The sequence below is a fragment of the Solanum verrucosum genome, unplaced genomic scaffold (genome assembly GCF_900185275.1).
Source record: "Solanum verrucosum unplaced genomic scaffold, falcon-dt-bn FXZP01000020.1, whole genome shotgun sequence".
NCBI classification, from domain to species: domain Eukaryota; kingdom Viridiplantae; phylum Streptophyta; class Magnoliopsida; order Solanales; family Solanaceae; genus Solanum; species Solanum verrucosum.
In genome coordinates, this window is record NW_026019903.1 from 696,170 (window position 1) to 710,586 (window position 14,417).

General features: G+C 38.3%; 1 protein-coding gene across 2 annotated transcripts in view; it reads right to left on the reverse strand.

Moving 5' to 3' along the window:
* LOC125819486 (glycine--tRNA ligase, chloroplastic/mitochondrial 2) overlaps positions 1-14,417 on the reverse strand; it is a 50,041-nt gene that overhangs the window by 20,661 nt on the left and 14,963 nt on the right. For both annotated transcript variants that reach the window (XM_049498921.1, XM_049498929.1), the window contains 3 exons: positions 11,783-11,854; positions 6,164-6,246; positions 3,753-3,801 (listed from right to left, as the gene is read on the reverse strand). In XM_049498921.1, the coding sequence (XP_049354878.1) occupies positions 3,753-3,801; positions 6,164-6,246; positions 11,783-11,854 (204 nt within the window). The remainder of the gene's footprint in view (positions 1-3,752; positions 3,802-6,163; positions 6,247-11,782; positions 11,855-14,417) is intronic.

The window sequence follows — 14,417 nt, forward strand, 5'->3', positions numbered from 1 at the left end:
ATCATTTATCCTCTACACTGGTAAATATTTCTTCCTAATATGGTAAAGAAAATTATTTACAGTTGGGAGAAAACTCATTGTTAAGAAAATGAAGTTTGCACCTAACTCAACCTCAAATCCTAGCTCATGAGGTGGGATTGTGCAAGATTATCTAAGGATATGATAGCACATTCTCAACCAATGTGAGATACTTAATAACTGTCCTCCCCCACACGCTCAAGACTGGCATCTGGTAACAATAACAACAACATACCCAGTGAAATTCCACAAGTGGGGTCTGGGGAAGGTAGAGTGTACGCAGACCTTATCACTACCTCGTGAAGGTAGAGAGATTGTTTCCGAAAGACCCTCGGCTCAAGAGCAGCAAATTCGAGTACAAAGAAGAAAAAAACAGTGCAAAAAACATAGCATCTGGTGCATAGAGAATATAACAAGGGAGCAAATATTAGGTAAACCAAGGAATAGGGATGGAGATGGGAATAGGGATGGGGATGGCTCTAACACCATGTGAAAAAATTGAAATACTCAACTCAAAAGCTTAAGGCAACAAATGAGTAGCCCAACATATTAGAACCCTTTGGAAACTCTTACATAACCACTAAAGAACAAGTGGTAGCATTTTCCAACATCCTCTCACACATGTAGCCCTATTATAAGATTACATGTGGATTTAAGATTTTTTTTCTTGAATATCATTTTCCCTTATTCGTCTTTTTTATGTGCAAAGATAGAAGAGAGATTCGGATAGATGGATCGATATCAAGCTCAATATGATTAGGGGGGACCTCAAACATAGAGAAGAGTAGGCCCAACAGGCTAAGAAGTAACTTGAAAGGGGGGAAAGATTACAGATAAACAATTAATGTCATTGCCTAAGTTCATAAACTTGTGTATGTCTGTTACTTTAGACTCAACTTCAAACATAGGTGACTTACAAAATCCGCGTCCAAAGTTACAAATTGTGACTGAAGTTTGGCGCGAACTTCAAACGTTTTTGTTTGAACTTTAGACATCTGCCACTAAAGTTTGACTTGTCATAGCCATACTCCAGATATATGCAACTGAACTTTGAACTACCAATGTCTAAAGTTTCAGACATGTTTGTCTCAAACTGAGAGTGGTTTTGTTTGTCCATGGCTTCATGCTATCCAGCTCTAATTGCGAGACCAAAACAATATTACCTTTAGATACACTCTATTTAATGAGAGTTAACAATGCGAGAAAAATAGTGGTCAGTTCAAACAATCTTTTTGTCAATAGTTTTCTATTGGAAAATAGGTCATATTTGACGTACTGAAGATTTTGATCTCAAAGAAACTTTAATGTTTTTCCCAGTGTTATCAAAGGCGCGCTTAATCCCTAAAGCGAGGCTCAAAACATGTTGAGCGCTTTGCCTCACTTTATGTGCGCTTCAGTGTCATCATCAAAGTTCTAAGACAAACTTTTCCTTGTCAATGAGTCTCTTATGAAGAAGTGACACTAAACAATTGATATTTCAATTTATCATAATTTTCTTTCAATTTCTTTGGTCATATATTTGTCATTCATGTTTATAATTATTAGTCTTGGACTAAACATACACATTTTATTTTTTTCTCCCATTGCGCCTTTTTTCATCAAAGCCCATGCTTTATTTGCGCTTTGCACTTAAAAGCCCCCACGGACCTTAGAGCTTTTTTGCGCTTTTCGCTTTTAATAACACTGGTTTTTCCCTATTATAAATATGAGCTTCTTGATTAATTCGGATCATGAACTTTGGTAATTTTAGAGAATACACATGATCCAAATTAGTTTTGAGAAGGAGAAGAAGCAGGGAGGAGGGCAGTTATGCTTTTGTTTGAAGTTTGCCAACACTATGTACCAGTTAAATAATTTGGGAAAACCTAAGTTGCTTGGACTCGGGTGCGGGTTTCTGACGTGGATTCGAATACAACGGTCGGATTCGGCAAAATTTAAATTTTAAGATTTGGGGGTACGGAACTAGGTATGGATAAGGATGCTGGGATTTGGCTAAACAACCCAAAATTATAAAATAGAGATATAACGATATTCTAAATTTCGAAAGACCCCAACTTCTTCTTTCACTCTCTGGTTCTTCCCCTCAAAAAACAAAAGAAAGTCATTCAAGGCCTTCCACCAACTCTCCTTACAGACCGCTCCGCTGCCACTGTAGAACACAAGTACACAACCGCTTGAATTCTTAGTTTCTCTCTGTTTGGCTTGAAACATGAGATAACGAATATTGACCAACAGGAAAAGCTAAAAAAAGAGAGAAAGGGACTATAATATTTAAGGAATTTCTCATGTCTTAAATTTATTTTATCTTTTATCAAAATCTCAATTTTCCCCAAAATTTGTCCATATACTCTGGTCAAAGTATCCAATGTGGGTTGACCGAATCCCACACGTATCCTGCACCAGTCTCATGTTGACCCGGGTGCGGCAACAAAAATGAAAAGCCTGCGCAACTTAGGGGAAAACTAGATATAGCTTAAATAACAAAGTGAAAATTAGCTAAGCCATTCCTATACTTGAAAGAGTAAGTTTGATGGGCTAAAATTACGTGTGTGTGTGTGAGAGAGAGAGATGAGAAAATCCCAGAGCGGCCAATAGATTGAGTTGAGAGAGAGAATCCTAAAGCAATGCAGTAGATAAGAGAGAAGATGATTGCTCAGTGGGCTTACCAAAGTTCAGCTTGATGCCATGTTAAGAAAATGAATATTTAGTTTAACCTCAAAAGCTAGCCAGTAATTCGAGATTAGCCAAGACCGTAAAAGGAGAGAACAACCTACTCCCTCGACAAATGTGAGACATTTAACGCTCGCGAATACAAGAGATATACCAAAAAGTAGAAAATCAACAAAATATGATTCTCTGAAGAATACACCCAATTTTCTAAACTCACTAAAATCTCATGTGTGCAACCAAAAATTAGGAACGATAGGTTACTTATCAACGGTATAAAAAACATATTTTATTCCTAGAAAAGCTCTCACATTTCTTTTCCACTTTAGGACCCACATAAGTACTAGTGGAGCCACACTCATGTCCTTCATTTTCTCCTCCATTCTCTAAAGACCCAGCTAAATAGTGCCCTACTCCACGATGCCTGGAATTGTACACCGAAGGAAGAACCATTTCAGAATCTACCACCACATCAGAGTTGCTACCTACATAGAGAGAGAAGGCCATTCATGTAGCTTATGGTGTTGTGCCTTAAGCATGAACAGTTCACACTACCGTCCCCATGCCACTTGACCCAGATAACTTCAATGTATATTGCTTCTCATAGAATATTCCAACCAGACTTAAGAATTCTACGACCTCCAAATACTGATTGGAGTAGTACACCAATTAATAGACGTTGCGGAAGTACTACTGGAATAGTGTTGTCAGAATAGTACTCCTTGAATATTACCGCTGAGAAATATTGCCTAAATAAATTGTTTTGGCACTACCCTAAGATTGATTAAGCATGCTTTCCTGAGACAAACATGATCAGGCACTGCCGCAAGGCAATGTGGACCCATAGAACAAGATTGAAATAGAGGACGTGAATGTTGCTTGCATACTCAAATTTAATAAATGTAGACATATTGAAGATATAACAATATCAAATTCCTTGATTTTCAAATGTAATAAGAGAGAACACACAGCAGATGCATCTAAAGGATGATAAGGTTCTAATATTTGAGCTTGATGACAAGAGTGGAAGACCTTCCAAAAGATAAATCTACAGTTTTGTAACAGACCTTAACTGTAGCTGATGGAGTATTGCGTAGACCATGAGATACATTTCCACTGTAGCAAAATCAAAGAAATACAGTAGTAAGAGACAAACCAAAAACCGTAAAACCAGTAAAAAGGAAAAAAAAACACTAATCACACAAGAGCAGTAACACTACTGATAAATGCACAAAAAATATATGCACTCCAACTCTCCAAGTACTCATCCAAAAACATGTGCTCCCAGTACGTATTTAGAATTGCACAGGGCTGTAGAACAAATTCAAGATATTGAATTCCATTAATGAACAAAATTCGGTGAGCTCAACCCGGGTGCATTCTGAAATAAGGTTATTTGAAAAATGAAATTCAAAGCTTAAACTCTTGCAAATTTCAAAAGAGAAAAAGTTGAAGTATAAAATTTCAATGAAAAAAAACCCTACAACTGTTGCAGCCGGATGAGAATGTAAATATGGAAAGACTGGATTGTCAATCTATATAAGGGATACAATTAGAGGTTTTCATTTCTTTTGCATCGTCAAGATACTATTTAATCTGCAAGAGTTTTGAATAAACAAATCAAGCAAATTCCATCTCTCAAAAGCTCCTCCTTTACGTAGCATGGTATCAAAGCTTCAGAAATCACATTTATTTCCTAGCCCTAAGAGACCATTGATAAACAAGAAGGAGTCCATGTATCAGAGGCAGAAAGCTGATGCTGGTGGAAAAAAAAAGGGAAGTAGATAAGGCTTAATCCTTTTAATAGTGAGACCTTTTCATGAAGTGGTGCTAGAGAATAAAGGATCACGACAGCTCACCACTTACAGCTTATAAGTTGCTAAAAGTTCCAAGACCATAGCAAGCTTGTATTGATTAAGTAGATACAAAACATCAATACTGGGAAGTTTCAAAGAAAGAAAAACAAAGACAACCAAGTGTATGACAAAGTCAACTTCAAGAAAAACTGTCCTGCAAGTTAAGTGCCCCAAAATAGTAGGACATTGAAAGAAAGCTGAGATCAATCACTACTTTCTTCTACTAAACTTTCGTTTTCCATTTAAATAAGCACGTCTAACAGAGAGTTTTTCCTTCTACTTTAACAGTTACTGAATTCCGTGGACACAAATTATCATGACTAAGTTGGAAGCCTTCAGAAAGACACTTATGAGATCGCTTAATGAAGAAGAAGACAACCTGGCTGGAGCTTCAGAGTTTGCTAAAAATGGACAAAACCGATCAGGTTTATCTTTTTGGTCATAGCTCAATGTCTATATCCTTATCTGCAGTTTTCTCTTATTCAATAAACTAGTGACTGGACATGTGTGTTGCACGTGCATTACTATGCTAATCAATAAAAAGAACATTTTAAACTGGAATAATTAATATTCTAATGTGTGCGCTGAGTTACGAAATTTGAAGAGAAAAATACATGCTCAAACTAATGAATGGTGAGGGTATCCGACTGGTATTTATCATCAAAGCAAAGCAGATATGTACTAAAAATTGTTTTTATATGAATGTAAAAGAATAAATATCCCTCATTTTCAGGTCAATAAAAGTTAATTTTTGGGGAGAAAAAGGTGTTTCTTTATAGTAAGTAAGTATTTTTTTCTACTTCACTCAATTCGAGTATAGTAGCCTTTACTCTTGCACTTCTTTTTTTTTTTTGAGAATGGTAAAGTTGTATTCATCAGCAATGAGGGTATGCTGGCAACCAAACAAAAGTAAAAAATAAAATTCAAAGGCCAAGTAGTCATGATTACAAAGAGCCTAGGAAATCTACTACCTGATCTACTTCATATATACCCTCCTCTTTACACCAAAAAAATAGAGTATTAATGCAGTTTTCTTTAACTTTCTGCATTGGGTTAGTAATATTCTCAAAGCACCTATTGTTTCTTTCCTTCCAAATTGACCACCATATGCAAGATGGAACTAGATTCCACCATTTTTTCTGTGTTTTACTCCCCCCTCTTCTCATCCAACAGTTTAGTAGGTCAACAGTATGCTCAGGCACTTCTTTCAAACCGTGTTTTAAAAAAAACATTTTTCTTGAGCAGAGGATCTATCGGAAAGAATCTCTCTACTCCACAAAGGTAGGGGTAAGGTCTGCGTACACCCCCACCCTTCCCAGACCCCACTTGTGGGAATATATTGGGTATGTTGTTGTTTCTTGACAATTGACATAAAACAGAAAATTAACTTTATCACCCACCCCCACCCACATCTCTCTCCCCCTTTTTGTGATGGATGGGTGCAACAAAAGGAGATAAATCATTGCATATATAATTTTTTTTTCTTTTCAAAGAAAAGAAAACTAAGAGTTGAAAAAGTACGGAAACCTCAACCCTCCTGTTAGGCACATATGGAGTAAAAAAGTAGTAAAGAAATTTCTTTTGAAAAAAAAAAACAAGAGCAGGAAGGAGCTCAAACTTGCCTTACAACTCCAGCATACATAAAGGGAAGAACTACACCTCCATGAAGGGCCAAAATCCAACGAATGGGTCTGCTGAATGCAACCTGCATGACAATCTCTCAATGCACGTTATATTCATATAGAATTTGTGCATTTTCTTGCAGATATAGAATTTAAAAGTACTAAGAGCTGTGAATAATGAATTGAAGAAATAAGAAGAAGTTTGAACAAAATGCCAATCAAAGCAAAAATAGCACCAGACAATGATATAAATTTGCTTCTGGGAACATAAGCCAAGTTGACTACTTTGTTGTAGTACTAAAAAGGATAAGAAAGAAGAGTTGAAAAGGACACCATAAAATATATAATTCAGTTCAGGTTGATTTACTTTACTTTAATATAGTAAGTGTGAGAAATATATACGAAAAATATTATTGAATTGTGTATCTAAATAGTTACATTGAGACCCTATTTATAGACACTACATTGGAATCCTTTTCCAACTAGGATTCCTATCCTTATTCCTATTCCTATTCCTATTCTTATTTCTATTCTAAGTAGGAAATACTTATTTCTATTCTAACACTCCCCCTCAAGCTGATGCATACAAATCATATGTACCTAGCTTGTTACAGATGTAATTAATACGAGGACATGTGAGGGACTTGGTGAAGATATCTGCAAGCTGATCATTTGACTTCACAAATTTCGTAACAATATCTCCCGAGAGTATCTTTTCTCTGACAAAGTGACAGTCAATCTCAATGTGCTTAGTCCTTTCATGAAACACTGGATTTGATGCGATATGAAGAGCCGCTTGATTATCACACACAAGTTCCATCTTATCAACTTTGCCAAATTTTAGTTCTCCCAGCAACTGTTTGATCCAAACTAGCTCACAAGTTGCTGTCGCCATTGCTCGATATTCTGATTCTGCACTAGATCGAGCAACCACATTCTGTTTCTTGCTCTTCCACGACACCAAATTACCTCCTACTAAAACACAATATCCGGATGTCGAACGTCTGTCAGAGGGTGATCCTGCCCAATCAGCGTCTGTATATCCAATGATATGCTCATGGCCTTGATCCTCAAAGAGTAGTCCTTTACCGGGAGCTGACTTTATATATCGCAGAATACGAACAACTGCTTCCCAATGACTATCACAAGGGGAAGTCATAAACTGACTTACAACACTCACAGGAAAAGAGATGTCAGGTCTAGTCACTGTGAGATAATTCAACTTTCCAACAAGTCGTCTATACCTTTCAGGATTACTAAGTGGCTCCCCCTGTCCTGGAAGAAGTTTAACATTCGGATCCATAGGAGTGTCAACAGGTCTACATCCCATCATCCCTGTCTCCTCAAGAATGTCTAAGGCATACTTGCGCTGAGAAATAACAATACCTGATCTAGACTGAGCAACCTCAATACCTAGAAAATACTTCAATCTGCCAAGGTCTTTAGTTTGGAAGTGCTTAAAGAGATGTTGCTTCAAATCGGTGATACCATCTTGATCATTACCGGTGATAACAATATCATCAACGTAAACAACCAAATAGATACATCGACTTGGTGCAGAATGCCGATAAAACACAGAGTGATCAGCTCCACTACGAGTCATGCCAAACTCCTGAATTACTGTGCTGAACTTCCCGAACCAAGCTCGAGGAGACTGTTTTAGACCATAGAGTGACCTGCGCAATCGACATACAAGGCTACTAGACTCCCCCTGAGCAACAAAACCAGGTGGTTGCTCCATATAGACTTCTTCCTCAAGATCACCATGCAGAAAAGCATTCTTAATGTCCAACTGATGAAGAGGCCAATGACGAACGGCAGCCATAGATAGAAAAAGACGAACAGATGCAATTTTAGCCACAGGAGCGAAAGTGTCACTATAATCTAGCCCAAATATCTGAGTATACCCTTTGGCAACAAGGCGAGCCTTAAGTCGATCAACTTGACCGTCTGGACCAATTTTGACTGCATAAACCCAACGACAACCAACAGTAGATTTACCTACCTGCAGGAAGGGAGACAAGCTCCCAAGTACCACTCTTATGTAAAGCAGACATCTCATCAACCATAGCCTGCCTCCATCCAGAATGAGAAAGTGCTTCACCTGTAGTCTTAGGAATGGAAATAGAGGACAAAGACGACACAAATGCATAATGGGGTGATGATAGACGATGATAACTTAAGAAGGTATAATGTGGGTTAGTATTTCGAGTGGATCGTATACCTTTTTGAAGTGCAAGCGGTTGGCTAGGAGGAGGCAAGTCCGCAGTAGGAGCAGGGTCTGGCGCATGACATGAATCATCTGGGACTAGGGTTGGACGTGGACGGCGATGATAAGTTAGTAGTGGTGGCACTACAACTGGAGATGTAGAAGTAACCGTAGATTCCACAAAGGTTGGCACAGGTAAAACCTGAGGTATGGGTAAGACCATAGAGACATCAAGATGATCAGAAGATGTATAGTAAGGCTGAGACTCAAAAAATGTAACATCAGCAGACATAAGGTATCGATGAAGATCATGTGAATAACAACGATACCCTTTTTGGACTCGAGAGTAACCAAGAAAGACACATTTGAGGGCACGAGGAGCTAATTTATCTTTTCCTGGGGCTAAGTTATGAACGAAGCATGTGCTCCCAAAGACACGAGGAGGGATAGGATAGAGATGTGACTGAGGAAACAGTATGGAATGGGGAACCTGATTCTGAATAGAAGGAGAGGGCATTCTATTTATCAAATAACAAGACGTAAGAACTGCATCTCCCCAAAAACGCAATGGAACATTGGATTCAAGGAGAAGAGTACGAGCGGTCTCAATAAGATGCCGATTTTTTCTTTCAGCTACACCATTTTGTTGAGGGGTGTATGGACAAGTAGTCTGGTGAATAATGCCTTGGTGAGTCATAAACTCCCGAAATTGGGAGGATAAGTATTCTAAGGCATTATCACTACGAAAAGTACGAATAGAAACACCAAACTGATTTTGTATTTCAGCAAAGAAACTTTTGAAAATAGAAAATAACTCAGAACGATCTTTCATTAAGAAAACCCAAGTACATTTTGAATAATCATCAATGAAACTAACAAAATAACGAAATCCTAAGGTGGAACTGACTCTACTAGGACCCCAAATATCAGAATGAACTAATGAAAAAATAGACTCTGAACGACCCTCAGTACTACGAGAAAACGTAGCACGAGTGTGTTTCCCAAGTTGACACGACTCACAATCTAATGTGGATAAACTAGACAAACTAGGCACCATCTTTTGCAGTTTGGATAGACTCGGATGTCCCAAACGTTTGTGAATTAAATCTGGGGAATCTGTAACGGAGCATGCTGCTAAGGAATTTGAAGAGGTAAGATAGTAAAGGCCTTGTGATTCATGTCCTGTTCCAATCATCTGTCCCGTACTGCGGTCCTGCATGAGAAAAAAATCATCGAAAAAAGTTATGCTACAATGTAGGGCTTTCGTCAAACGACTAACAGATGCTAGATTAAAAGGAGAACCAGGGACATAAAGAACAGAGTCTAGGGTGACAGAAGATAGGGGTTTGGCTTTTCCAACCCCTTTTGGTTTGGTTTGGATCCCATTGGCTAAAGTAATAGCTGGAAGAGATTGTGAATAAACAATATCGGATAAAAGTGATTTATTACCAGAGATATGATCAGAAGCCCCAGAGTCCATGACCCATGTTCCAAGAGTACTAGATTGCGACACACAAGCAAAAGAATTATCCGCAACAGAGACATCAGGTTGTGCAACCGAAACTACTTGTGGAGACGTTTGCTTATTTGCACGATACTGAAGGAACTCATCATATTCTGTCTGAGCAATATGAGCATTATTGGATGGTTGATTAGGTTGAGCACCATATGCTACTGGTGGAGATGTCTGTTTACTTGCGCGATTTCGAAGGAACTCATTATATTCCTTTAGAACAATAGGATCATAACTGGGTGGTGGACCATGCAAAATATAACATATATCACGAGTGTGTCCAGGCTTATGACAATGACTACACTTGGATCGAGGTTTCCCAAAACGCCCTCCTCCTCGCCGATTCTCCATAGATTGATATGTACGCTTTTCAAAGGTTTGAGATGCAAGAATAGATGAGTCAACAGTGGGTGATGAAACTACCTTGTGACTGGGAGGTGCCGCAAGACGAAGGAGACGAGAGAATAATTCATCGATTGTAGGAACTGTAGGGCTAGCTAAAATCTGATCACGTACAGAATCATGATCAGGAGGAAGTCCAGCAAGAGTAAGAACTAGAAACAATGTTTGTCTGTGTTCTTGTTGTTTTTCCACATTCGTAGTAACTGGCATTAATGTGTCAAATTCCTCCATGACTGCCTGTACCTGTCCTAAGTAAGTAGACATATCGGATTCTTGTTTCTTTAAGTTGGTCAATCGAGATATCACATCATAGAATCGAGATATGTCATTAGTGTATAAAGCACGAGCCTTTTCCCAAACTGTATAACACGTCTGGAATGGGCGAAACAAGGGCATCAACTTGAAATCAATAGAACGCCATAGGAGACTACATAATTGAGCATCTACTTTCTCCCATTGTGCTTTGGCTTTTGCATCTTCCTCACTAGTCTTTGCCTTTACATCTACCTCATAAGCCTTGTTCGTTAAGTGATCTTGGACACCTTGACCCTTGCACCACAACTCAACCGAGGAAGCCCAAGATAAATAGTTTGAACTTCCCAATAAAAGTTCTGAAGTGATTATAGGGCTAGAACTTCCAATCCCCATATTTTTGGAACCAAAAACATCACACCCAAAAGACATTATGCTAAATTTGTCTCGGAAAATTCAAATCTCGAAGAAAAGTCGCCGGAAACTGCCTGGAAATAGCTGGAACTCTAATTCCGGCGATCGGATCTGGTCAAAAACAGTATGGGCCTGGTCGGATTGGCTGGACGACCCCAACTGTCAAAAAAATCTCAAAAAAATATGATCAGAAAAGCCCTCACGCGCCGGCGCGTGAGACAGATCTCGCCGGAAACTGCCACCTCCGATAGGCGCGTGAGAGCGCGTGGGGTGGTGTTTTCCGATGGTTTTGGCTGGGGTTTGGTCGCGGGGGCTTTCCGAGCCTCGTGGTGGTGTTGGTTTTCGCACAACACCCACAGAAAGAAAAAAGTATAACAAAATCAGACCCAACAGTCACCGGAAATTGACATAGACATACGGTGACTTGTTTGTTCTCACCAATGCTTTGATACCATGTGAGAAATATATACGAAAAATATTATTGAATTGTGTATCTAAATAGTTACATTGAGACCCTATTTATAGACACTACATTGGAATCCTTTTCCAACTAGGATTCCTATTCTTATTCCTATTCCTATTCCTATTCTTATTTCTATTCTAAGTAGGAAATACTTATTTCTATTCTAACAGTAAGCTTGATAGGAAGGTTAATAGGAAGACAAATTATTCCAGCTATAGATAAAGGCATGTTACATAATTTCAAGGATAAAGAAAAAGGCAATAGACACTTAGACTATAATAAACAAACTAAAAAAGATAAAAACAATATGGACACAACCCACACATATTGCAAAGAAAAGGAGTTAGTCAAAGTCATGGCACATACATCAGAGTTCCAACGCATTGACTTGGGGAATGATATGCTGGCAATTATATCAGGTAACTCTTCAGACAAAACCTGTTGATAGTGATTCACACAATGAGTCTAGGAAAACTAAAGAATTAAAAACAAAAACAAAAAAAACGTATATTATTCATTTATATAGAGCAACGGAAGAACTACGTGTAGCACCTTTTAAGAGATTGTGCAGGTTGTACGTACTAATAGTGAGGAAGGCATAACTCTAACTGCAAAATTTAACTTGAACAAGTACAAAAAAGGCTAAATCTTTTGGTGTCAGCTAAAGATAAAATTAAAACTAACGAATTCAGACCCACAGACATTTAATTTAGGTCCTTGGACCAAAGTCGGTCCAAGTTGAACAAATAGCTCTTCATAGAGATTCACTACCAAACTCTCCATCCAATTACAGTGGCCTTCTCTATTATCTTTCTTCATAGAAGCTGTCCAGCAACTTCACATGGCCAGCTAACTGCCACATAAAATCACCGAAATGTGTTCCTAACTAAGTCATGCCTAATGGTTGACTACACCCAAAAAAAAACACCACATGCCAATATTAAGACAGGGATCATGGCCCAAACTCAACTCACAAAGGCAGCTCAAGTCTTTTCATTGCGATTTATAGTGTCTATTTCTCTCATCTTTCTTCATAGAAGCCGCCCAGCAACTTGACATGGCCAGCTAACTGCCACATAAGTCACCAACAATGTGCTTGTAACTAAATCATGTCTAATAGTCTACATCCAAAAGAAACATGAGGCCCATATTAAGAAAGAGATCTTCTGTCTAACTCAATTCTAAAAATTAGTTCAAGTATTGAGGAATTTTTTTTTGATGAAGTAAGAGTTCAAGTATTGAGGATTATCAAAATCTACAGAAGAAGACCACAATCCATACACTTAAAACAATGTGGGATTCCATATCCCTTGGCCCTTCTGTCACACTAGCAGGGCTGAACATCTTAAGTGTGGAGTAACATAATATGGCTGACCAGGTATAAGATAACTCAACATCAAGAATATGACTTTGATACCATATTGATGGATGTGTCTAACTCTTGGAGTTGAGTTATTGCCCTAGATTCATGTTGCATGGAATGAATTAGGCCCAAGGTCCATGTTGTTAACATGGTATAACAGTAAAGTCTTCATTCAAGTCTACACTGCCATCCATTATCAAAAAAAATCTCACGTGCTTGACTAGAGAATGTAGTTGCTCCCGAACATGATGGAGTGTATTACAAAACTAAATAAATAAATGAATGCCATCTGACAACATAGAATTCTGAATGACGTGAACAAAATTCAACGGCCAAAATGATGATTAGATGATTACATCAAATACACATAACACAAAAGGCAAGGCAATTCAGAGTCAAATAGACATCATACATCAGTAACACTATAGTGACAGTCGACTAGGAGCTCATCCTAGAAATCCATTTGCATTGTGATCACCAATATAAAGGTTATTCCAGAAAACCTGTAAGGAAACATAGTCTGCAAGTCTCAGGGTCAGCACTCCACTAGCTTCTCCTTTTCAATTTCTCTTCTTCACTCTGGTTTTTAACTAGAAGAATATTATAAAAGTGCATGGCACTCGTACTATCTCTATGAGACCCTCCACAAGCTGCTCTGGAAATAAAGCTTCAAGAAACAAGTAATTTGACCCACAACAATGGTCCTCTTATCATTCCGACCATCTACGTCTTTTTTTATTTATAAAATTATTATTTTTATTGATATAAGAGGTAAAATTGAGCATAAAAGTTACACAAAATATATGTTCCACCAATCTGTACAGAAGTACTTTTAAACCTTAAGCACTTCAGTTTCTTCTTCCCAAAGAGTCCACAGCTTGCTTCTCCTTGTCCTTCAGAATGCCCAGCTTAGAAGATGTTTTGACAGTGTCTGGCATCACTGGTTTAATTTTAAACAAGCACCAGACTACTCCACAGCTTATATGTCACCAGACAGTAAAGTAATAAGTGGTTCACATCTTGCCCAGTCACTTACCCTTGAAACACCAACTGATGTGAACTTCAGTTTTAAACTGTAAGAATGCCTTGCAGTACTGCCAAATCTTTCTAGTTAATCTGGAAGACTGGCACCCCAGGTAGGGCTGGGTGTCCGGTCGGTTCGGTTTACAAAATTCGGTTCGGTTTTCGGGTTTTCGGTTTGGTGAAAATGTCAATCCAAACCAAACTGAAATAAATTTGGTTCGGTTCGGTTTATTTCCGTTTGATTTTCGGTTTATGATATTACACCGAGTGTTGTTGAACAAATTTACCTCCTATTCAACTTCTATCAGCAATTTTTACAATTTTCACACATATATGTGCTAGGAAAATTTTGCTTAGTGTTCTAACTTTTATCAGCAATTCAACATTAAGCCAACTTGCCATTTGCCAACGTCCAAGCCCCATATGAAGTGCTGACTCATTCTCTGTTGTTGAACTGCCAAATAACCAACCGAAGACAGTACACACTACACAGGCATCAAGCCATCAACAACACAACAACACAACAACACAACAACACAACAACCAACACATAGAAAGACCAGAGCAAGGACGGAGACAGATTCTTAGTCAGACAGTCACTATGTCAACACTTGA